The following is a 26,472-nucleotide window of genomic DNA, read 5'->3' on the forward strand; positions in this document are numbered from 1 at the left end:
CTAACTTGAAAGGACTGTTGGGGTCCCTGGACAGAGTCGAGGGAGGTATAAGGAAAGGTGTTACATTTCCTGCTGCACTGAAGTTACTCCTATGACACTTGGGTCAAACCAAAGCAAGGGGTTGTGGGTGCGTCAATGTGTGGTGCGATGAAATAAGAAGTGCAGACAGCTTCTTCCTCACAGATTTGACCACAGAAATGTTTTCAAGAGAGCGTTACATTTAGCTCTTCGGGTTAAGGGAATCAAGGGTTATGGGGAAAAAGCCGGAACGGGGTACTGATTTTGGATGATCAGCCATGATCATATTGAATGGCAGTTACTCCAGCATTTTGTGAATAAATACCTTCGATTTGTACCAGCATCTGCAGTTATTTTCTTACACATATTGATTGGCAGTGCTGGCTCAAAGGGCCAAATGGCCTACTCCTGCATCTAAACATAGCACAAAAAGTAAGGAAATTTGTGTTTGGTAGATTATTTCTTTGTTGTAACAATGCTTCTTGGCAATAAATCTTATACCGTTGGAAAGCCTATTTATTTCCCTTTTAAATGGTGCCACATTTGTAAGGAACATGCATTTGTGGGATGAGCAGCAGAGCTGAGTATATGGGTTGCGCCCATGAAAAATTTGCCAAATCTTCTCTGCCAATGCCAAACAGCTTATTCTGCTGTTGCTATTGACTCTTGTTTTGAGCTTCTGGTACCCCCAGGTGCTGACAAGAATGGGATGCCATCCCACAACAGTGTGTGACCAGGCTGGTGACCAGCATGAGGAGGAGGTGCCAGGCTGTTATGGCTGTGTATGGTTCTTCCACACGCTACTGTGGCTCCTGTTTATTAAATGAATAAATTGTTAAATTGCCAATATGTCTTGTTTCTTCAGACTTCAATCATCCAATCCACCAAACAACACCGAACAAGAGTCAATGGCAGAATAAGCTGTTTGGCATTGGCAGAGAAGATTTGGCAAATTTTTCATGGGCGCAACCCATATACTCAGCTCTGCTGCTCATCCCACAAATGCATGTTCCTTACAAATGTGGCACCATTTAAAAGGGAAATAAACAGGCTTTCCAACGGTATACGATTTATTGCCAAGAAGCATTGTTACAACAAAGAAATAATCTACCAAACACAAATTTCCTTACTTTTTGTGCTATGTTTATTTTCTATGTTTCTATGTTATACTGATTAGGCACTCAAGGAAAAACATCCTCATATCTGTCATGTCTCTGCTATGGTTCTCACCAGCTGTTCCTTTATCTCACCTTGCAAGTTGGTCCATAAATTCAAGAACATCCATCCGCAGCCCCTCAAACCTGCTTGGTTTCTTGTGTCTTTTTAATACATTCATTTCCTTTAAGGTCTGCAAAATCCAAAAAAAAAAAAAAAAAGATTTTCAAAATTTTATTTTGGTACAACTATTACCTACGCCCAGACACTGAACGAGCATGAAGCCTGCTGCCTTTTTTTTGTGACTATGAACCTACAAATACGATATTTAGCTTTTTGGTTTAACTTGTTTAAACGCACTCCCTCCCCCCCCCCTTCCAATTAAAACAGAACTTCAAAGGCCTACTTAGCCACTGGTTTTGAGATTTTCAGCATCTGCGGTTTGTGCCTTTGAAAATTTGTTTATTTTCATGGAATAAGAAATCCCATTATCGGCAATAAATATCAACTTTGCAAAATTTACATTTTCATTCATTTTGATTTAAGAACACACTGCACATGATTTTCAAAACGTTCCTTCAGACTCCTGACCAATTCCATTGATCTGTGGGATCTGCTAGTTAGTTTCGTTGCCGTGGCAAAGAGAAATGAAGAATAAAAACCACATCTTTACACATAGAGTCAAACAGCAAAGATTCTTGATTAACAAGGGTATCAAGGGTTATAGGGAGAAGGCAGGAGAATGGAGTTGAGAGGGAAAGATAGATCAGCCATGATTGAATGGTATAATAGACTTGATGGGCCGAATGGTTGAATTCTGCTCCCATCACTTATGAAACAGGCCCTTCAACCCAACTTGTCAATGCTGACTAAGGTACCCCATCTATACGTCCCAACTGCCCGCATTAGCCCATTTCCCTCTAAACCTTCCTTATCTATATTTTGTTATAGTACCTGCTTCAACTACCTCCTTAGTTTAGTTTAGAAATACAGTGTGGAAAGAGGCCCTTCGACCCACCCAGTCCACACCAACCATCGGTCACCTGTACACTATTTCTATGTTATCCCACATTTACATCCTACGCACTAAGGGTAATTTTATAGAACCCAATTAACCTACAAGCTGGCAGGTCTTTGGGATGTGGGAGGATTGCAGAGCACCCGGAGAAAACCCATGGAGAACTTAAACTCCGTACAGACAGCACCCATAGTCAACATCGAACCCAGGTCTCTGGCCAGGCAGCAGCACTACCGCTGCGCCACAGTGCCTCCCCTCCGGTAGCTCGTTCCATATACCCACCACCCACAGGTTCCTATTAATTTTTTCCCCTCGCACCTTAAACTGATATCCTCTGCTTCTTGACTCTCCTACTCTGGATAAAAGACTGTGCATCTATCCGATCTATTCCCATCATCCCATCTACCCTAACGTGGGCAGAAGTTGGACAATAAACCCCATCGGGGATGGTGATAACGTGAAAGGGAATGAAAATCTCGTGGCTGGAATCTTTCTCTGTTTTTAGCTTGAGGAAGAGGCAGATTGCTTTAGAGTCATAGAGCATGGAAAAAGGCCCTTCAGCCCAACTTGCCCACACCAACCAACATGTCCCATTTACACTAGTCCCACCTGTCTGCGTTTGGCCCCAATCCCTATAAACCTATCCAATCCACGTACCTGACTAATTGTTTCTTAAACATTGCAATAGTCCCTGCCTCAACTACCTCCTCTGGCAGTTCGTTCCATACACCCACCACCCTTTGTGTGAAAAAGTTTCCCCTCAGATTCCTATTAAAATTATCCCCCTTCGACTTAAACCTACGTCCTCTGGTTCTCCATTCCCCTACTCTGGGCAAGAGACTCTGTGCATCTACCCGATCTATTCCTCTTATGATTTTATACATGTCTATAAGATCACCCCTCATCCTCCTGTGCTCCAAGGATAAGAGTCCCAGCCTACTTAACCTCTCCCGATAGCTCTAGAAATGGCAACATCCTCGTAAGTCTTCTCTGCACCCTTTCCATCTTGACAACATCTCTCCTGTAACATGGTGTCCAGAACTGAAAACAATACTCTAAACGTGGCCTCACCAACATCTTATACGACTGCAACATAACCTCCCAACTTGTTTGCTGTTTCCCTATTGCTGAAAATTCAATGGTTAAATGGTAAACAAAATTAATTTACATACAATAATCAAAAAAGTTTCTTAAAACCACACAGGTTCTTCCAGATCAATATTTGAAAAAACAATGGGTTAGAAACTTCTCAAGTATTCAGGATGGCCATATAAGAAGAACGGAGCAGAAAAAAAACCAAGCTGCTGGAAGAACTCATTAGATCAAGCAGCATCAATGGGGGGAAATAAATAATCAACGTTTGGGGTTGAGACCCCACATTAGGGCCTACATGAGTTCCTTCTGGGGTTTGTTTTTGTTTATTCTAGAATCCAGCATCTGCAGTCTCTTGCTTCTCCAGATGAGATGAATGTTGGATCCCTTTCACATGCTGATGAGAAGCTCAGCACTAGCTTCAGAGCTCAGAGGTGGCCTGATAAGGACAGATTCTCAACCTAGTAGCTGACAGCCCAAGAAAAGACCAATAATTAACAGAAGACGGTGTGGATTAGCACCCTTCATTCATTGAAACATAAAAAATAGGTGCAGGAGTAGGCCATTCGGCCCTTCGAACCAGCACCGTCATTCAATATGATCATAGCTGATCATCCAAAATCAGTACCCTGTTCCGGCTTTTTCCCCCATATCCCTTGATTCCCTTAGCCCTAAGAGCTAAATCTACCTCTCTCTTGAAAACATCCAATGAATTGGCCTCCACTGCTTTCTGTGGCAGAGAATTCCACAGATTCACAACTCTCTGGGTAAAAAAGATTTTCCTCATTCTTAAACTGTGACCACTGGTTCTGGACTCCCCCAACATCAGGAACATGTTTCCTGCATCTACCTTGTCCAATCCTCTAAGAATTTTATATGTTCATGATAATGACTGCCAAAATATATTGGGTCTTTTAGAGACACAAGGAACTGCAGGTGCTACAGATGCATGCAGAGGTGGTTTCAACCCAAAATGTTCCATATCCATGTTCTCCAGAGAAGCTGCCTGACCTGCTGAGTTACTCCAACACTTTGTGCTCTGTATTGGCTCTCTTCTTCTGTCCCTCAGAGTCATAGGGGCTTACAGCGTGAAAACAGGCCCTTCGGCCAAACTTGCCCACACCACCCAACTTGTCCCATCTACACTCGTCCCACCTGCCAGCGTTTGGCCCACATGCCTCTGACCCTTTCCTATCCATGTACTTGTCTAAATGTTTCTTAAACGTTGCAATAGGTCCTGCTCAACTATCTCCTCCAGCACCTTGTTCCATACACCCACACCCTGTGTGAAAAGGTTACCCCGCAGGTTGAGAATCTGTGCGATCTATTCCTCCCATGATTTTGTACACTCTCATTTTATCCTTTTTCTACATTGCAAATGGACGTATCCCACAGTCGCTCATCAGGTTATCGCCAGAAGCTGTTTTACAAGCAATTACACCAAAACCCTTCATAATTTGGCACAGTGCTTACATTGTAGTTACCTTTAAAGTTACCTTGAGTGTACCACTTGATACAATAGACAATAGACAATAGGTGCAGGAGTAGGCCATTCGGCCCTTCGAGCCAGCACCACCGTTCAATGTGATCATGGCTGATCATTCTCAATCAGTACCCCGTTCCTGCCTTCTCCCCATACCCCCTGACTCCGCTATCCTTAAGAGCTCTATCTAGCTCTCTCTTGAATGCATTCAGAGAATTGGCCTCCACTGCCTTCTGAGGCAGAGAATTCCACAGATTTACAACTCTCTGACTGAAAAAGTTTTTCCTCATCTCCGTTCTAAATGGCCAACCCCTTATTCTTAAACTGTGGTCCCTGGTTCCGGACTCCCCCAACATTGGGAACATGTTTCCTGCCTCTAATGTGTCCAACCCCTTAATAATCTTATATGTTTCGATAAGACCCCCTCTCATCCTTCTAAATTCCAGTGTATACTACTCCTCGCCTTCTGTTCTGGGGTGGACTGACTCCCCTCTCCCCCCCCCCCCCCCCCCACCCCCTAATCTTTATATATTCCCAATGCTGGACTTTCCACTCGTCACTTTAATTTCATGTTTCATGTATCTTGTTGTGTTTTATGACTGTTGGCAGACCAATTTCCTTCCTGGGATAAATAAAGTTCTATCGTATTGTAAAAATATATTCTTTTGATCGTTCTAATCATTTATTTTCATATGCCTGCAGCAAAACATGAGGCCACAGACACTCAGTTATATAGAAATTGGTGTGAGCATTTCAACCACTGTCAGTTTGTGGTTCGTTTTGAAAAACAAAATAAAAGTTTGGAAATGGAAAACGGATGATGAAACATAACAGGAAAGATGGCAAAGTATTAACTGAAAGTGGAACCTTTTGAAGCTGGTATAGGTCAGTCTTTTTCTGTAGTGATTTCTGTGATCCTGTTATGTTTTCTTCACCATCTTCAACATCTTCCCCAGGATCATCTGTGGAAAATTGATAATTGAAAAAATATTCAGAGTATATTTCCCCCACCGCACCAAAGAAAACTTGTTGGATCAATACCCTTAAGACAAAAGAGAATAAATACAAATAAATGCCTCCACCAATAGATGCAAATCAATTGCCATCCAGCATAACTCTTTACATAACCAATGTTTAGCTTAGAGATACAGCATAGAACCTCTTTGAAAATGCCCTGCAATCCTAGGTTGCAATTTGATTCACACTTACAAAATACAGCGCTCAGCTTCAACACACAGCCAATCCCAAAATGCCTACTAGAAATAGGCTGATCCTCTATACCTTCACTTATTTTTGTTGGCTGCTCAATTAGCCTTCACTTAATTTTTGTTGACTGCTCAATGGAGGGGGAATGGGTGGAGGGGGGCTGAGAACAGAGGGGAACCTGGGGGGGACGCTGAGATTGGAGGGAGACCGGATGGGGGGGCGCTGAGAATAGCGCTCTTCTGAAGCTGTTGCTCTATTCCACCTCCTGGCTGGAAACTAACTCGCTCAGCTGTTCACAAGACGCTCTTTTTGAACCTTCCCGCTGCTGCTCTGCTCTGCTCTACCTGCTGGCTGGAACCAGCTTGCTCAGCTCCCCTACCACAACAAAAGAGCAGTCCTGAACTACTATCTACCTCATCGATGACCCTCGGACTCTCTTTGATCGGACTTTACCTTGCACTAAACGTTATTCCCTTATCATGTATCTGTCTACTGGAATTCTCTGCCACAGAAGGTAGTTGAGGTCAGTTCATTGGCTATATTTAAGAGGGAGTTAGATGTGGCCCTTGTGGCTAAAGGGATCAGGGGGTATGGAGAGAAGGCAGGTACAGGATACTGAGTTGGATGATCAGCCATGATTATATTGAATGGCGGTGCAGGCTCGAAGGGCCGAATGGCCTACTCCTGCACCTATTTTCTATGTTTCTATGAATGGCTCGATTGGAATCATGTAATGTCTTTAGGCTAACTGACTAGCACGCAACAAAAACTTTTCACTGTACCTCGGCACACATGATAATAGACTAAACTCAACTGTTCCCACTGCCACTCTGCTCTGAAGGTTGAACCAAAATTGCTAGTGGGTACAGAAACACAGAATTCAGAGAAAACTGGCTGTTCCACCCACATGCCATGGAGGCATGGAAATGGACAAATTGGCAGTGATGTCCTTCGTTTGCATTGTCTTTTCTCTCCAGCACCAACATCTCTGTGTACGATAACATACATAGACGAAGGGGGACCCGGTGGGGGGCCGCTGAGAACAGAGGGGAACCTGGGGGAGGGGGCGCTGAGAATGGAGGGGAGGGGTTACAGAGAACGGAGGGGCACTCGGTTTGGGGGGGGGTTGCAGAGAATGGAGGGGGACTGGGTGGAGGGTGGGCTGAGAACGGAGAGGAACCTGGGGGGGACGCTGAGATTGGAGGGGGACTGGGTGGAGGGGGGGGTTGAGAACGGAGAGGAACCTGGGGGGGACGCTGAGATTGGAGGGGGACTGGGTGGAGGGGGGTGGTGGCTGAGAATGGAGGGGGATCCGGTCGGGGGGGGGGGGGTGGGTTGCCTGCTGTCACGTGGGGGTGACGGGCCTGCTTCGCTGCTGTGAAAAGATGATAAGACTGTTCTATGAACTTTTTGTAACTTTGTCGGAAGCCATAAACATGGTAATTCTTTATGTACTCCCCAGGTGAGGTTTGCTGTATTTTACCAGATTGTGTGCAAAACAAAGACTTTCACTGTACCTAGGTACATGTGACAATAAAATACCATTGATAATGCAGCTCATGATAAAGTCATCATATCTTTAATAAATTACTGGCATATTGTTCATTTACAGATTTCCTGAAGTAAATGATGACTTTTCCCTGCTAATTGTGCACTTTCCTCAGTAATAATTATCCACGAACCTGTGCCAAAACTAAAAAGAAAGGCATTTAGGTAAAGACTGGCCGAGCACATGGGAAACAAAATTCAAGAGAGGAGTGTTTACTAGTCATATGCACTGGATATTAACCGGAATAATGAAATTCTTACTGGCTGCGGCTTTAGAGGCAATGTAGTGAAACAAGTATTTTGAGAGGAGGGGGGTGGGGTGGTGGGAGGACGAAAAGAGGCAATAAAAACCAAATGGTAGAATTATAAAAGGGGCGTAGGAGCAGAGTGACATCGGGATTTGCAGACATAATTGTTTAAAGCTGCGATGGAACCATGAGATCATTAAATCTGAAATCATTAAATAAGAAGGGTTTGGGATCTTTAGCAAATCATTAGTCATTGAGTCATAGAGTGATACAGCGTAGAAACAGGCCCTTCGGCCCAACTTGCCTACACTGGCCAACATGTCCCAGCTACACTAGTTCCACCTGCCTGCGTTTGGTCCATATCCCTCCAAACCTGTCCTATCCATGTACCCGTCTTTTCTTAAACATACCAGCCTCAACTACCTCCTCTGGCAGCTTGTTCCATACACCCACCACCTTTTGTGTGAAAAAGCTACCCCTCAGATTCCTATTAAATCTTTTCCCCCTCACCTTGAACCCATGTCCTCTGGTCCTCGATTCCCCTACTCTGGGCAAGAGATTCTGTGCATCTATCCGATTTATTCCTCTCATGATTTTATACACCTCTATAAGATCAGTGGAAGATTAATGGAAGAGAACAAATCAAGGATATTATGATTAATGTAGAAATTAAGGAACTGCAAATGCTTTACAAAAAAGGACAGTGCTGGAGTAACTCAGCAGGTCAGGCAGTATGAACTCTTGACATCCTGACCAACAGACCCCAATCAGTGAGGATAGGGGACAAATCATCCTCTACGATAATCTTCGTTATTGGTGCTCCACCATGCTGCGTTCTCAGCTCATCTTTACTCCTTGTACACCCTACGACTGTGCAGCCATGCACAAATCTAATTCAATTCATAAATTCGCAGACGACACCACCATTGTGAGCCGGATATCAAATAATGATGAGACGGAGTACAGGAAAGAGATTGAGAATCTCGTGTCCTGGTGTCGAGACAACAATCTTTTTCTCAATGTCAGCAAGACAAAGGAGATAGTGATCGACTTCAGGAAGCGAAGGGAACACATACCCCAGTTTGCATTGACGGTGCCAAAGTAGAGATGGTTCAACTTCAAATTCCGAGGAGTAAATATCACTAACGACTTCTCCTGGACCACCCATATTGAAGCAATGGCCAAGAAAGCACACCAACGCCTCAACTTCTTTAGAAGGGTTAGGAAGTTCAGCATGTCCCCAAGAACTCCAAAGATGTACAGGTTTGTAGGTTAATTGACTGGGTAAATGTAAAAATTGTCTCCAGTGTGTGTAGGATAGTGTTAATGTGCGGGGATCGCTGGGCGTCGCGGACTCAGTGGGCCGAAGGGCCTGTTTCCGCGCTTTATCTCTAAATCTCTAAAAACTCTCACCAATTTCTACAGATATGCCGTAGAAAGCATTTTATCAGGATGCATCACAGCTTGGTTTGGGAACAGCTCCATCAAAGACCGCAAGAAACTGCAGCATATTGTGGACTCAGCACAGACCATCACACAAACCAACCTCCATTCTCGGCAAGACCAGCAGCATAATCAAGGACGAGTCGTACGCTGGCTAATCCCTCATCAGGGACAGTTTCATTCCTGCTGTTATCAGGCAACTGAACCATCCTACTGCAAATAGAGAGCAGTTCTGAACTACTATCTACCTCATTTGTGACCCTTGGACTATCTTTAATTGGACTTTACTGGCTTTATCTTGCACTAAACGTTATTCCCTTATCATGTATCTGTACACTGTGAATTGCTCAATTGTCATCATGTATTGTCTTTTCGCCGACTGGTTAGCATGCAACAAAAGTTTTTCACTGTACCTCGGTACACGTGACAATATACAAAAATGAACTGAACAGAACATGGATAGGTGACTTTTCGGGCAGGGACCCTTAGAGTCATAAAATATAATATAAATTAACGATTTCGATGAAGGAATGAAATGTACCATCTCCAAGTTTGCGGATGACACAAAGCTGGGTGGCAGTATGAGCTGCGAGGAGGATGCTATGAGGCTGCAGGGTGACTTGGATAGATTTGGTGAGTGGGCAGAAGCATGGCAAATGCAGTATAATGTGGATAAATGTGAAATTATCCACTTTGGTGGCAAGAACAGGAAGGCAGATTATTATCTGAATGGTGTCAGATCAGGAGAAGGGGAGATGCAATGCATCCTGGGTGTTCTTGTACATCAGCCTCTGAAAGTAAGCATGCAGATACAGCTGGCAGTGAAGAAATTAAATGGAATGTTGGCCTTCATATCGAGAGGATTTGAGTATAAGAGCAAGGATGTCCTACTACAGTTGTACAAGGCCCTGGTGAGACCACACCTGGAGTATTGTGTGCAGTATTATTCTCCTAATTTGAGGAAGGACATTCTTGCTATTGAGGGAGTGCAGCGTAGATTCACCAGGTTAATTCCCGGGATGACAGGACTGACATATGATGAAAGAATGGACCGACTGGGCTTATATTCACTGGAATTTAGATGGGTGAGAGGGGATCTTATAGAAACATATAAAATTCTTAAGGGATTGGACAGGCTAGATGCAGGAAAAATGTTCCCGGTTTTGGGGAGTCCAGAACAGGGGTCACAGTTTTAGAATAAGGGGTAGGCCATTTAGGACTGAGATGAGGACATTTTTTTTCAACCAGAGTTGTGAATCTGTGGAATTTTCTGCCACAGAAAGCAGAGGAGGCCAATTCACTGGATGTTTTCAAGAGAGAGTTGGATCTAGCTCTTCGGGCTAATGGAATCAAGGGATATGGGGAGAAAGCAGGAATGGGGTACTGATTTTGGATGATCACATTGAATGGCGATGCTGATTCAAAGGGCCGAATGGCCTACTCCCTATTTTCTATGTTTCTATGATATTGCGATTAACCATTCTTCATCATAGGTTAGCTGATGGAATACCCAAGTCGGGACACCACATTTTAAGGAGGACAACCGAAACCTAAAGAAAACACAGCTAAAAATGTACTTGAATTATTGCAGGCATATGCATTCTAGTCAAAAAACAACTTTAAAAAAAAGGAAACACATGTGAAAGATGGAGATATATATAGTGCAATGTGGAAAGAGCAGAAATGTGGGACTACTTGGATCTATCACAAAGTGCCAGCATAGCACAACAGAGTGGGTAACCACCCTCTACTATTTCATTCTACAAACTGAAATTAAAATAATGGGGAACTGTTAAATAAATAAGATTCTACCAGCTGGAACACTAATGTTTCTGTTCCATAATGATGGTGAAAATCTCAGTTCTGTAAAACAAAACCTTGGATCTGGCCCATTACTATTGAATACACATACCGTCCAGCTTCTGAAACTTTGCAAGGAAATCTCTCAGCGTTTGTGTGGCCCGGGCGAGAGATTTGTGCTCTGAAGTCTGCAATACTTCTACACATTTCTGCAGCAGAGATACGAGCTCGTCTTTAGCCATCATTCTGCAACAGAACAAATTAGTTAATCACCCCACAAATTCAAACAAACATACAAATATGCTTCTCCCACCTAATGTAGGTCGAGGCTGTTGTTGATCCGAGGCTGTGGCACCATGCTCGTTTACATTTGCCAACTGTACAAGCTCAATGACCCACATTTTAGATCGCCTTGATTACATTATTACCGCAGTCAGATGCAACATGGAGATTTCATGCAACAACTGATCAGGATAGCACAGTGGGGTGCAGCAGGTAGTGCGCTTGACTTACAGCTCCAGCAACTTGGGTTTGTATCCGACTGCTTGTGAAGTTTGTACATTCTCTCCATGGACAGAAACATGGATGAGAATGGGATCGAGGGATGTGGCCAAACACGGGTAGGTGGGACCAGCGTAGATGAGGTGTCTTGGGGCCTGTTTCCATGCTGTATGACTCTACGACTGCTGGTTTTCCCCCAGGAGTTCCAATTTACACCCACCTCCAAAAACCATTCTGGTAGGTTGATTGGCTATTATAAATTATTCCACTCTGGGTAAATGGTAGAAAAATCAGGGGGGAGTTGATGGCCATGCCATAGAGAATAGTTTGCAAAAAGAAACGTTGGCACAGTGGTGCAGTGTGGTAGAGTTACTGCCTTACAGCACCAGTGACCCAGGTTCAATTCTGACTCCAAGTGCTGTCTTGTAATGAGTTTGTACTTTCTCCCCGTGACCACATGGGTTTTCTCTGGCTGCTCCGGTTTCCTCCCACACTCTAAAGAAGTGCAGGTTTGTAGGTTAATTGGCTTCTGTAAAAATTGTCCCTAGTGTGTCGGATGGCGCTGGTGTATGGGGTGAACACTGATGGGTACAGACTCGGTGGGCCAAGAGGCCTGTTTCCACGCTATATCTCTAAAGTCTAAAGAAGCATGGGAATGCGACTGGTGGGATTGCTCTGACAGCCAGCATCAATGGAATAGGCCCAATGAACTTCTTTGATTGAAAAAAAAGGAAAATAGAAAAAAGTTCTCCAAGTTGCAAAAACGAAATTGATCCAGGAAGTTGTTGCTTGTTTTCTTGGCTTCAAAGTGACTCACTCAAATTCCATCCATTGGGAAAACAGCGGGGAATTGCACTAAACAAAAATCAATCTTAGTACTGGAAGCAGCCCCTGCAATCAGTAATCCATTGGCATAAATAAAGATATCTAAAAATTGAAATGATTCATTTTACACCAGAACATTTAAAACAGGTGTGGAATACAGGCAGTTAAACAATAGAAATAGAATCACAACGTGGGAATATCAACAGGTTATCATGAGACTAAATTAACTTAGCATCGAAGGAGAAGATGGATAAAGCCACGAGAACGGAAGGGGAAGGAGCAGATCATTATATGGATACAGGTTAGGTTTGAGTATAGGAGCAAAGAGGTCTTTCTGCAGTTGTACAGGGCCCTAGTGAGACCGCACCTGAAGTACTGTGTGCAGTTTTGGTCTCCAAATTTGAGGAAGGATATTCTTGCTATTGAGGGCGTACAGCGTAGGTTTACTAGGTTAATTCCCGGAATGGCGGGACTGTCGTATGTTGAAAGACTGGAGCGACTAGGCTTGTATACATTGGAATTTAGAAGGATGAGAGGGGATCTTATCGAAACATATAAGATTATTAAGGGGTTGGACACGTTAGAGGCAGGAAACATGTTACCAATGTTAGGGGAGTACAGAACCAGGGGCCAGTTTAAGAATAAGGGGTAGGCCATTTAGAACAGAGATGAGGAAAACTTTTTCAGTCAGAGAGTTGTGAATCTGTGGAATTCTCTGCCTCAGAAGGCAGTGGAGGCCAATTCTCTGAATGCATTCAAGAGAGAGCTAGATAGAGCTCTCAAGGATAGCGGAGTCAGGGGGTACGGGGAGAAGGCAGGAACGGGGTACTGATTGAGAATGATCACATTGAATGGCTCGAAGGGCCGAATGGCTTCCTCCTGCACCTATTGTCTATTGTTTGGAGGGAAGAGGTCGGCATGGACCAGTTGAACGGAATACCTTGTTTCTCATTGCATATTCTATGCACTGTGGATGATTGGACAGCCATGATTACTGAGCATCAAACTCAACCAAAAAGATCAGGAGGCAACTTGAACATTGCGAATCAATAAAGTTACAGCATAGGGTATATGCATGTAGGAATGTAGTTACAAGGTTCAGAGACTCTTAAACAGGCTAGAGCAGCTGAGACACACACACACAATCGCTCTCTACCATAATTACCCAAGCAGTTGAAATGCAGAACTGTACTCTTTGATCTCCCATACGTTCGTCTCTAAACAAGTGAGATAGAGCTCTCTGATCTGCGGAGGACACCCATAAATTGGATTAGAAATATTCAATAGAATAAAGAACAAAGTTAATGTAACATGAAAAAAAAATAGCTGCATAAAGCTCCATGCATCTGGGACAATAAAATGCTGTATGCTTTACATTATTTTCTATTAACATTGTGTGGTAGCCAGGACATTCCATCTTCCAGCATTTCTCTTTGAATTATCCACTGCTTTGGGGAGAAATCATTAACCCTGTCATAACTTTAGGTCCTTGATACCATTACACAGTCTTTATCAATATGTTTGCGAGCATAGTTCTGGTATAGAAAATAGCTGCAAGTGAATGTTGGGTTTTTGCTTCAGACCTATAAACTGGACAACCAAAACTAAGAACAAAAAAACAACAATGAAATTCTAGGTTTATTTCATAATTCCATAGACTGGTTAAGGGACCCAATGCATTGATCACTTGGCATAATTTCCTCTCTTACAACAAAAATGTTTTAAAATTGAAATGGTTTTACATCCCTACAAATGCCACACATCTCCATTACATAACTTACACAAAGATCCAGAGTGACACGTCTCAGCTATTCCAGCCTGGATATACACCTGGAGTGAGGGCACTTTGGGAACTGCAAGGATGGTCACCTTTACATACTATCCTAATGTCTAAAGAAGGATCTCGACCCAAAACGTCGCCCATTCCTTCTCTCCAGAGATGGTGCCTGTCCTGCTGAGTTACTCCAGCATTTTGTGGCTACCTATCCTAATGTAGTATACCACCGGTCTTTTTTAGAGACCCAGCGTGGAAATAGACCCTTCGGCCCACCGAGTCCATGCCGACCAACTATCACGCCATACACACTAGGGACACTTTATACAATTTACAGAGGCCAATTAACCTACAAACCTGCACATCTATGGAGTGTAAGCGGAAACCAGAACACCTGGAGAAAACCCACATGGTCACAGGGAGAACGTACAAACTCCCTGCAGACAGCACCCGTAGTCAGGATCGAACCCGAGTCTCTGACGCTGCAAGGCAGCAACTCTACCTCTGCGCCACCGTGCCATCCGACGTGACTTGTAGTCATGATAATCAAGATAACAAGAATACCTTTCAATTTATAGACTACTTTAGAACAATTTATGCAAGGTTGCTGCATTCTATGTTTATTCCAGGATTCAATATAAAATGTATCCAACTACATGCCGGCCTTGCCATCAGTACTGAAGACTGAATAAGCAGCACACGTTGTAGTTGTGTAGGCAAATCTTACAATATTAATAATCCAACGCTTACGCTCAGTGATTCACCTAGCGGGTGAAATATATCCTCCAAAACTAAACATGAATGATGGTTATGATTGAATTTTTTCCTGTCAGCAGGTGGAACATTCACAACACCTGCGAATTGTGACAGTCCCTGTCACATGGGGAGGAGCCAGCGCTGCCGTCGCAGCTGCGGCTTGCCTGCAGTCCGTCTGTCTTTTGTGTTTTTTGTTGTTTTTGTCTGAATTGTAGTTTTAATATGATGTAGTGTTGTATGTTATGTGGGGGGGGGGGTGGGAGGGAACGGGAACTGTAACATTCTCTCTCCTGAACGGAGACCCGACCTTTGTTTCTGTGTCGTGTCTCCGTTCCCGCTGAGGCCTACCACCGGCCATGCACCTGGGACCACCTGGGGCTCTGGTTTGCAGAGCCCGCGGCCCGGACTCACCACCTGCGGCGCTGGCTGCCTGCGGATGCTGCGGGCGCGGCTGCGACTCGTCTCCGGAGGCTCCGGCGCGGGCCACGTGGACGTCGGAAGCCCGCAGGCCCCTGGATGGGGGCCGACATCGGGAGCTCCGGCAGCGGCAACGTGTTCGCCCGCCCCGAATCGCGGGGCTTGGGTCGGCCCGCCGCGGACCTTTCACCGTCCAGCGGGGGCTTCACCGCCCAGCGGGGGCTTCAACGTCGGGAGCCCCGACCGCCCCGACGTGGCAACTCCAACAGCCTGACCGCGGGAGAAGACGGCAGGGGAAGAGAAAAGACATTGTGGCCTTCCATCACAGTGAGGAGGGACTGGAGGAGACTCACTGTGATGGATGTTTCTTTTTGTTTGGTGTTAGTTTGTGATTGTATGTGTTATTGCATTTTTATTGATTAATCTTATTGGTCTTATTGTTCAACTGCGGGTAATGTTTCATTTTACTACACATTTATGTGTATGTAACAAATAAACGACTATTGACTATTGACTGGAAGTTAATTATATCAATCGACAACTGATTATACACATTCCTGCATTCCTCCCATAACTGCCAAAAACTGTTTCACTAATGAGAAAAAAATATCTCTCACGTGACCAATTATGCATCCTGAGATTCTCCTATTACCTAACAGTAATTGTATTATTATGGCAAGACAAATAGTTTCCTTTATCGGAGGGAGCAACAAACACAAGGAAAAAGCTGCAGTTATATTCTTCAACTTAATTCGGCTAATATCACGTCACCCAATCAGTCATTCACCATCCTCAATAAGAGGCATGCTGTTAATCTTTAGAAAAGTAAATGCAATTCATTTCCAGTTATTCTTTTTTAGGTATTGCAAAAGCAACACACACCTGTTTACCCAAAGGATATTTTGGAAGCGACGAGGTAAAAATGTGCAGACATTTTAGGACTGGGAAGTAATTCTTGTGGTAAACGTGAAGATCCGTCAACAGTGTTTGTACAATAGTCTGTAAAATTTGATGAGAAAAAAATGCTTTTTGTTACTTTATAAATAAATTGAAAATGATCAGATACTCAGCATGCTTAAAGCATTTCTCCACAGCTGCAGAAACCCTCATCCACGCCTTCATCACCTCCCGTCTGGACTACTGTAACAGCCTCCTTCCTCTATGGTTCACCCTCAAAAATCATCAATAAACTCCAATACATCCAGAACTCCGCTGCCCGTCTACTCACCCACTCCCCGACCCGTGACCATATCACCCCCGTCCTCTACAAGCTCCACTGGCTCCCCATCCCCCAGAGAATCCAGTACAAAATCCTCCTCATGACCTACAAAGCCCTCCATAACCTGGCCCCATCCTACCTGACTGACCTCCTCCACAGACACACTCTCACCCGCACCCTCCGCTCTGCTGCTGCTAACCTCCTGTCCCCCCCCATCCGGACCAAACTCAGATCCTGGGGGGACATGGCTTTCTCCATCGCTGCTCCCACCCTCTGGAACTCACTACCCCAAACCGTCAGAGACTACTCCTCACTCACCACATTCAAAACATCACTGAAGTCTCACTTGTTCAACACCGCCTTCAATCATTGACCGTCGCTCCACCTTATTCTTCCTTTTCTGTTTGTTTATTTATTTATCTTTATGTTATATCTAATATGTAAAGCGTCTTTGGGTTTCTAGAAAAGCGCTATATAAATGTAATGCATTATTATTATTATGAAGTGAATCACTGGTGTAACTTAGACCTGTGCTCAATAATTTTTCTATTTTACTTGGACCACTGTTCACTATTATCTCCAGAAACAAAAGTTCATAACTAAGAAAAATACCAGGATTAGTAGCTGAATTGGCAGATTTTCACTTCAGATAAATCTTCACTGGGTTGCTTGTAAACTATATTAACCAAAAAAAACTGGAGCAATTCATAGCACTTTTAACTCATTTCTTTGCCAATCTGTCATAGCAATCCTAATCCTAAACTAATCCCTTGTCTGCCCACATACTCTATCGAATATTTCTTTGAAATTATTATTTTTATCTCTGCGGCAAACATTCTAATCGTAAATAACACCATTTTAGAAAAAAATCTGAATTCTACTCCTGTCTCGATGCCTCAAGGATAATTTTTAAAATAACCTCTTTTACCATCCCCATCACAGTGTATACAAAAAGAAAAAAAATCTGCTCAATTTATCAAACACAGTTAGGAACTTAAAAATCGCTCATTCTTTCATTCTTTTTGCAAAGGAATATTAAAATAGGGATATTTTTAAAAAAAGTCAGGAGATAAAAAGACACCAGCAGATGTGAAAGTTCAGAAGCAGGTGGTGCAAGGAGAAGCTATAAAGAGATTTGAAAGTGACAAGGAATATAAATTTAATGCACTCTGTGACAAGAGCTATTGTTCATCACAAGGATGAGTACATTATTGAAGTGTGATCACATCTTATTGGCCGCGGGACGTTTCAGTGCCCGGTGCGGCTTGGCCGCTGGACTTAACATCGTCAGCGCTGTTCGGCCGCGGGACGTTTCAGTGCCCGGTGCGGCTCGGCCGTTGGACTTAACATCGCCCGGTGTGGCCGCGGGACGTTTCGGTGCCCGGGGCGGCTCGGCCGGGGGGCCTTCCATCCCCTTGCGGGGGCTGTGCGTGTCGTTTGCCTCGGTAGGGGTCGAGCTGCCTGTCCGTGGGTGCGGGGGGAAGAGAGGGGAAGTTTTGTTGCCTCCATCACAGTGAGGGGGTGTTTGGAGTCACTGTGATGGATGTTTGTGTTGGGGTCGGGTGTCCTGTGTTCTTTTCTTTTTTGCTGTATTTTGTGTGACTGCTGAAATTTCGCTCGGTGTTGTGCCGAGTGACAATAAAGTGTTGTTATGTTATGTTATGTTATGTTATGAAGTGCGATCACATGTGATCCCAGTGTGGAGTCAGGCATTTTGGCAGTAGGAATAAAAGCGAATGGGGAGAGAATTCAGAAATCGGAGGTACAAAGGGACTTGGGACTGCTGGTGCAAGATTCCCAAAAAGTTAATTTGAAAGTTGAATCAGAAGGCAAATGCAATGCTTGCATTTATTTAGAGGGGGCTACAATACAAAACCAGGGATGTAATGCTGAGGCTCTACAAGGCGCTGTTCGGACCACATTTGGTGTATTGTGAGCAATTTTGGGCCCCATATCTGAGGAAGGATGTGCTGGCATTGGAGAGGTTCCAGAGGTTTACGAGAATGATCCCAGGAATGATTGAGTTAACCTATGATGAATGTTTGAAGGCACTGGGCCTGTACTCGCTAGAGTTTAGAAGAATGAGGGGGGACGTCATTGAAACTTACTGAATAGTGAAAGGCCTGGATAAATTAATGTGGAGATGATGTTCCCACTAGTGGGAATTTCCTCAGTCACAGGGTGGTGAATTTGTGGAATTCATTGCCACAGATGGCTGTGGAGGCCAAGTCAATGAATATTTTTAAGGCAGAGATTGACAGATTCTTGATTAGTACGGATGTCAATGGTTTGGGGGCGAAGGCAGGAGAATGGGGTTGAGAGGGAGAGATAGATTAGCCATGATTGAATGGCGGAGTAGATCTGATTGGGCTGAATGGCCTAATTCTGCTCCTAGAACTTATGAACATATGAACAACAAATCTGAACACATAGTTACCTTTAAATATTGGTCATTGGTCAAAAGTTCAACCTGCTTCTCTGAATCTTGATGATCAACGTAGCTAAAATTAAAAAATATGTTCTGATTAACTTCACTGGTTCACCTTTGCAAAATAACATAGGTGGCTGTGTTGCAATGCAGCAACCCTGTAAAATATCAGTGGCATCACAAAACATACTTGTGACTTTTAACAATTACTCTACATTTTCATTACACAACACGTACACATTTGTAACCGGGCGGCACGGTGGCGCAGTGGTAGAGTTGCTGCCTTACAGCGAATGCAGCGCCGGAGACTCAGGTTCGATTCTGACTACGGGCGCCGTCTGTACGGAGTTTGAACGTTCTCCCCGTGACCTGTGTGGGTTTTCTCCGAGATCTTCGATTTCCTCCCACACTCTAAAGACGTACAGGTATGTAGGTTAATTGGCTGGGCAAAATTATCCCTAGTGGGTGTAGGATAGTGTTAGTGGGCGGGGATTGCTGGGCGGCGCGGACCCGGTGGACCGAAGGGCCTGTTTCTGCGCTGTATCTCTAAATCTAAAAAATCTAACCATCTCCTCACGTTTGATTCCCAATTTAAATTATATAATTGGCTTACAGTCCAATTAGCTGGAGTAATTCCTAAGTCTCATCGACCTTTGATGCATCCCAAAACGATGAATGGACCCAGAAGCTTGGAAACAACTACACCAGCACATTCCCTGCCTTCAAGGTCACAATGGGAGTCAAGGAGCTCCAGTTCAAAATGTAGAAACAAGGAACTGCAGATGCTGGTTTACAAAAAAGACACAAAATGCTGGAGTAACTTTAGTCTTTAATCAGAGGGTGGTGAATCTGTGGACTTCTTTGCCACACAAGGCTGTTGAGGCCAAGTCAATGGATGTTTTTAAACGCAGAGATAGATAAGATTCTTGGTTAGTACGGTATCAGGGGCTATGGGGAGAAGGCAGGAGAATGGGGTTAGGAGGGACAGATAGATCAGCTATGATTGAATGTCGGAGTAGACTTGATGGGCCAAACGGCTTAATTCTACTCCTTATGACCTTATGAACTCTGAGGGTCAGGCAGCATCCCTGGTGAACATGGATAATAAGACGGTCCAAAGAAGGATCCTGACCAACGATGTCACCTATTCACCTTCTCCAGGGATGCTGTCTGACCCGGTGAGTTACTCCAGCATCTTGCCAGCACTTAAGCTGGTATAACAAAGTGTATTGCTTCTAGACGGAGACAGCTTCATTGCTCAGCAGCAGTTTTAAAAATGAGAGAACAAAGCATCATAAAATGTGACGGTGCATTGGAGATGGAAGCAAAAAACCATGAATGTTGAAGTTACATAACCAAAGGATAGTTAATAGTTATGACATATATAGGTGGGACATGGCATCAACATTAATCAAAGTTCAATTACGGGTCCTGTTCGATTTTATTATATTCAAAAATGATTTTAGTTTAGAGTTTAGAGTTACGGCGCTGAAACAGGCCCTTCGACCCCCCCCAGAGTCCGCGCCGACCAGTGATCCCCGCATGCTAACGCTATCCCGACACACACTAGGGACAATTTACAATTTTACCAAGCCAATGAGTCTACAAACCTGTACGTGTTTGGAGTGTGGGAGGAAACAGGAGCACACAGGGAAAACCCACACGGTCACAGGGAGAACATACAAACTCAGTACGGACAGCACCCGCCAGGATGGAACCCGGGTCTCTGGGTGGGGGGTTGTGGGGTGGGGGGGGCGGGGGGAAACCTTTCTTTTATTGGGTCTCTTCCCCGGGGCGCGGCTCGGCTGTGGGCCTTAACATCGCAGGCGCGGCTCGGCCGCGGGACATTTCAGTGCCCGGTGCGGCTCGGCCGCTGGACTTAACATCGCCCGGTGTGGCTGCGGGACGTTTCAGTGCCCGGTGCGGCTCGGGTGCGGGACGTTTCAGTGCCCGTTGTGGCTTGGCCGCTGGACTTAACATCGCCCGGTGTGGCTGCGGGACGTTTCAGTGCCCGGTGTGGCTGCGGGACGTTTCAGTGCCCGGTGTGGCTGCGGGACGTTTCAGTGCCCGGTGCGGCTCGGCAGCGGGACGTTTCAGTGCCCGGTGTGGCTGCGGGACGTTTCAGGGCCCGGTGCGGCTCGGCTGCGGGACGTTTCAGTGCCCGGTGTGGCTTGGCCGCTGGACTTAACATCGCCCGGTGCGGCCGCGGGACGTATCAGTGCCCGGTGTGGCTCGGCCGTTGGACTTAACATCGCCCGGTGTGGCTGCGGGACGTTTCGGTGCCCGGGGCGGCTCGGCCGGGGGGCCTTCCATCCCCTTGCGGGGGCTGTGCGTGTCGTTTGCCTCGGTAGGGGTCGAGCTGCCTGTCCGTGGGTGCGGGGGGAAGAGAGGGGAAGTTTTGTTGCCTCCATCACAGTGAGGGGGCGTTTGGAGTCACTGTGATGGATGTTTGTGTTGGGGTCGGGTGTCCTGTGTTCTTTTCTTTTTTGCTGTGTTTTGTGTGACTGCTGAAATTTCGCTCGGTGTTGTGCCGAGTGACAATAAAGTGTTGTTATGTTATGTTATGTTATGTTATTACAAGGCAGCAACTCTACCGCTGCGTCACCATGCCACCCTACTTTGAGTAAAAAGCCAAATCTAAATGGTTAGAATCAAAGCATAAAGATGAAATGTTGATAATTTATAGTAAACTGTGAAATTCTCAATATCAGAAATGCAGACAAACTGGAGATAAATGAAGAAGCAACTCAAGTAATAAGTTCATAAGTTCTAGGAGCACAATTAGGCATTCGGATCAAGACTACTCCGCCATTCAATCATGGCTGATCTATATTTCCCTCTCAACCCCACTCTCCTGCCTTCTCCCCATAACCCCAGACACCCTTACTAATCAAGAATCTGCCAATCTCTGCCTTATCACCACTGACTTGGCCTCCCCAGCCTTCTGGGGTAATAAATTCCAGAGATTTACCACTCTCTGACGAAAGAAATTCCTCCTCATCTTTCTAAAGGTACATCCCTCTAAAACTATGGCCTCTGGTCCTAGACTCTCCCACAAGGTGGAAACATCCTCTCCACATCCACTCTATCCAGGCTTTTCACTATTCGGTAAGTTTCAATGAGGTCCCCCCTCATTCTTCTAAACTCCAGCGAGTACAGGCTCAGTGCCTTCAAACGCTCACCATACGTTATCCCAATCAATCCTGGGATTATTCTTGTAAACTTCCTCTGGACCCTCTCCAACTCCAGCACATCCTTCCACAGATATAGTGCCCAAAACCGCTCACATTACTCTCAATGCAGTCTGACCAGCGTCTTATAAATGCCTCAGCATTACATCCCTATTTTATATTCTAGTCCTCTCGAAATAAATGCTAGCATTGCATTTGCTTTCCTTACTACCGATTCGACTTGCAAATTAACTTTTTGGAAATCCTGCACAAGCACTCCCAAGACCCTTTGCACCTCTGATTTCTGTATTCCCTCCCCATTTAGAAAATGCCTTTATTCCTACTACCAAAATCATTGACTCCACACTTTGAGACACTGTATTCCATCTGCCACTTCTCTGCCCGCTCTCCCAACCTGTCCAAGTCCTGCAGAGTCCCTACTTTCTCTACACTACCTGCCTCTCCAAGTCGCAAGCACTCGCCAAACCAGTCTACGTCTACAGAGAGGGAAACAGCAACATGTCAGATCGGCAACATTACAGATTCACAGCGACAAACCAAATACTGGCCCGAGGAAACTGGAGCTATGAGAGAGCAATGAGAACTAACAAAATTAATGATGCAAGCAAAAAGCAGTGGAAATAAGACTTTTAAAAAACTTGTCCCAGAGAAAGAAACATAGAAAATAGATGCAGGAGGAGGCCATTTGGCCCTTCGAGCCAGCACCACCATTCATTGTAATCATGGCTGATCCTCCACAATCAGTAACCTGTGCCTGCCTTCTCCCCAAATTCCTTGATTCCACTAGCCCCTAGAGCTTTATCTACCAGTAACTCTCTTTTAAATTCATCCAGTGAATTGGCCTCCACTGCCTTCTGTGGCAGAGAATTCCACAAATTCACAACTCTCTGGGTGAAAAAAATCTTCTCACCTCAGATTTAAATGGCCTCCCCTTTATTCTTAGACTGTGTCCCCTGGTTCTGGACTTACCCCAACATTGGGAACATTTTTCCTGCATCTAGCTTGTCCCGTCCTTTTGTAATTTTATATGTCTCTATAAGATCCCCTCTCATCCTAAACTCCAGTGAATACAAGCCCAGTCTTTCCAATCTTTCCTCATATGACAGTCCTGCCATCCCGGGGATTAATCTATAACACCGCCCAGTTCCTTATACCTTTTATAGCTCCTGTCTATGTCTGAATTTTCTCTTACAAACTATTGTAATCCCTGAGAAATCAAAACTTGAAATAAAAACAGAATATAACAGGCACACGCGGCAAGCCATGCGCTATCTCTGCTGAGAGAAACAAAAGTTAATGTTTCAGACAACTCATCATTGATGGATCTATTTTGCTCTCCACAGATGCCGCCTGACCTTCCAAGCGCTTACCGCTTTACAACTGTGACTACTCTTCAAAAGTAATGAAGTCTGTTACAGAGCTTCAGAAAAGAGTCATAAAATGCAACTCTTTTTATCAAAAAGTCGTAACATTTACTCACCCCATAAAAGATGGCAACTGGCGGATTAGTTCACAGTCATCATGGGTAAGATGGTGCACCCTGGCATTGGTTTCATTCAATGCACAGCATAAAAAACTAAGGGGTTGGATGTAGAAGTGCTCTAACAGAGATAGCTGCGAAGAACAAGTGGAAGCAGGAAGTAAATTTCAATTTTTGTGCTGCAAGCATATTTTAACCTTGTTCATCACTACCAACTACTGCTCACCTGAAAACCTTTAACAAAGTTCTTTGCAGAAAAGTCATGATACAAGAATATGTTATTCAGAACCTGAAGCACTTTTCCACTCAACTTAAATGGGAATTTGGTTGTCAACACCAACTATGAACAAAGGAGAAAAAAGGAGAAGATAATTCACATTTATTTTCAAAATTTATGCACTGAATTTTAACAATTAGAACTTAGAAGCAGATTCCATGCAAGACTGTAAATTCAAAGTTTCCCCTAAAATCCAATCAGAGCAAATTCATAAGTTCTAGGAGCAGAATTAGGCCATTCAGCCCACAATTCTACTCTGCCATTCAATGAAGGCTGATCTATCTTTCCCTCTCAACCCCATTCTCCCGCCTTCTCCCTATAACCCGACATCCTTACTAATCAAGAATCTGTCAATCTCCACCTTAAAAATATCTATTGACTTGGCCTCCACAGCCGTCTGTGACAATGAATTCCGATTCATTTCAAGTTACAATGAGGTCCCCCCTCCCCATCCAGCGAGTACAGGCCTAGTGCCTTCAAACGCTCATCATACTGTGTAAAGAAATTGCTGTAATTGGAATTAATTTATTAGCCAAATATGTAAAAACATACAAGGAATTTGATTTGCCATGCAGTCATACCAAAAAAGCAACAAGACACACAACTACATAAAAGTTAACATAAACATCCACCACAGCGGCTCCCCCACATTCCTCACTGTGATGGAAGGCATTAAAGTCTTATCTTCTTTTCTCAATATTCTCCCGCGGACGGGGAGTCAAACCATCCGCAGTCGGGGCGATCAAAGCTCCCGCAGCCGGTGATCGAAGCTCCTGCGATCTGGGCGGTCGAAAGCTCCTGCAGCTTGGAGCTTCCGAAGTCGGTCCCTAACCAGGGGACCGCAAGTTCCACGATGTTAAGTCCGCAGGCTCCCACAGTTGGAGCTTCCGAAGTCGGTCCCTAACCAGGGGACCGCAAGCTCCACGATGATAAGTCCGCAGGCTCCCACAGTTGGAGCTTCCGAAGTCGGTCCCTAACCAGGGGACAGCAAGCTCCACGATGTTAAGTTCGCAGGTTCTCACGGTTGGAGCTTCCGAAGTCAATCCCTGACAAAGGGATCGCAAGCTCCACGATGTTAAGTCCGCAGGTTCCCACGGTTGGAGCTTCCGAAGTCAATCCCTGACAAAGGGATCGCAAGCTCCACGATGTTAAGTCCGCAGGCTCCCGCAGTTGGAGCTCCCGAAGTTGATCCCCAGCATGAGGCCGCCAGCTCCGCGATGTTAGGCCGCAGCGCGGATGAAGATACGATACGGAAAAAGTCGCATCTCCGTCGAGAAAAGAGATAAAAAGGTTTCCCCCACCCACCACATAATACAAAACTAAAGATACACTAAAACATACATTTAACAACAGACTAAAAACAACAAAAGAAGAAATGGCCGAGACAGACTGTTGGCGAGGCTGCCATTGTACGGCGCCACCCGGTGGAAAATTGAAAAATACTTTGAGGAGCGAGTGCATGTATTCCCCCCTGGTGATTTCCAGCCACAGTCAGCATTTATTGTCTATTCCTTGAATTACAGCAGTTCTTCTTGTGAAGGTCATCAAAGTTGGTCATGGTCATCACCTGGCAAGTACACTGTTTGATTGCTGTCCAGGCCTCTCTAATAACAACCATTAGAGTTGTGAATTGTGCAATCATGCCACAGCATCTCCACTTCTGATCTTGTAGTAGAGGCACGGTCATCAATATTACTGAAGATGGCAGGGCCGTGGGCCTACTGCAGCTGTGTCCTGGAGCTGGGATAACAGCCCTCCAACAAACACAACTGTGCTCCTTTGTGAGAGATACGACTCCAACCATTTGGGTGTGTTCCCCTCAAGACCTTGGGTTTCCTGATCCTGAGGTTGCTCAAAAGCCGTCCTTATGCCAAGGATTACATGAATAAAAGCCTTTGTTTCAGACTAGGAATGTTTCAATTGAGCTTTTCGATGTACTTTTTGGATTAAAATCACATTTTCTTTCTGTTGGTATTTCCATCTCAGTGCTAAATGATAATAATTTGAATATAGAATACAAGAGTAGGGAGGTTAAGACCTAACTTTATACAATATCAGTTAGGCCAAGCTGAAATACTGAGTGTATTTCTGACTGTCAAACGAGAGGAAGGACAATGGCTCTAATGGTTCTCATTTTCAACTTCCCTACGTATCAGATTCCACCACTTGCAGCCTCTCGCGTCCCTGCTTATTATCTGCCAGCACCCGTCTCCACCATCACCCTCTCTTCCCCCCCAGTCAGCTCCATCTTTTATTTTTCCTCTTCTGTCCACTTCCCTCAATCATCCACCTGCCTCTGTCTCCAAACTCCACTCCTCCCCTCCCCTCCCCTCCTTCATGTGCTCCACCAGCTACACCGGGCGGCACGGTGGCGCAGCGGTAGAGTTGCTGCCTTACATCGAACGCAGCGCCTCGACTCAGGTTCGATCCTGACTACGGGCGCCGTCTATACGGAGTTTGTACGTCCTCCCCGTGACCTGCGTGGGTTTTCTCCGAGATCTTCGGTTTCCTCCCACACTCCAAAGACGTACAGGTATGTAGGTTAATTGGCTGGGCAAATGTAAAAATTGTCCCTAGTGGGTGTAGGATAGTG

General features: G+C 44.9%; 1 protein-coding gene across 5 annotated transcripts in view; it reads right to left on the minus strand.

Moving 5' to 3' along the window:
- The window catches only part of orc3 (origin recognition complex, subunit 3), a 71,561-nt gene that overhangs the window by 28,025 nt on the left and 17,064 nt on the right, over window positions 1-26,472 (minus strand). For 4 of the 5 annotated variants that reach the window (XM_078399809.1, XM_078399812.1, XM_078399811.1 and 1 more), the window contains 8 exons: window positions 23,829-23,942; window positions 23,603-23,736; window positions 18,941-19,004; window positions 16,167-16,283; window positions 13,503-13,582; window positions 11,124-11,257; window positions 5,634-5,728; window positions 1,269-1,366 (listed from right to left, as the gene is read on the minus strand). In XM_078399809.1, coding sequence (XP_078255935.1) covers window positions 1,269-1,366; window positions 5,634-5,728; window positions 11,124-11,257; window positions 13,503-13,582; window positions 16,167-16,283; window positions 18,941-19,004; window positions 23,603-23,736; window positions 23,829-23,942 — 836 coding nt within the window. The remainder of the gene's footprint in view (window positions 1-1,268; window positions 1,367-5,633; window positions 5,729-11,123; window positions 11,258-13,502; window positions 13,583-16,166; window positions 16,284-18,940; window positions 19,005-23,602; window positions 23,737-23,828; window positions 23,943-26,472) is intronic. The other variant, XM_078399810.1, reaches the window with a different exon arrangement.

Source organism: Rhinoraja longicauda, chromosome 5, assembly GCF_053455715.1.
Source record: "Rhinoraja longicauda isolate Sanriku21f chromosome 5, sRhiLon1.1, whole genome shotgun sequence".
In the NCBI taxonomy this organism is placed as follows: Eukaryota; Metazoa; Chordata; class Chondrichthyes; order Rajiformes; family Arhynchobatidae; genus Rhinoraja; species Rhinoraja longicauda.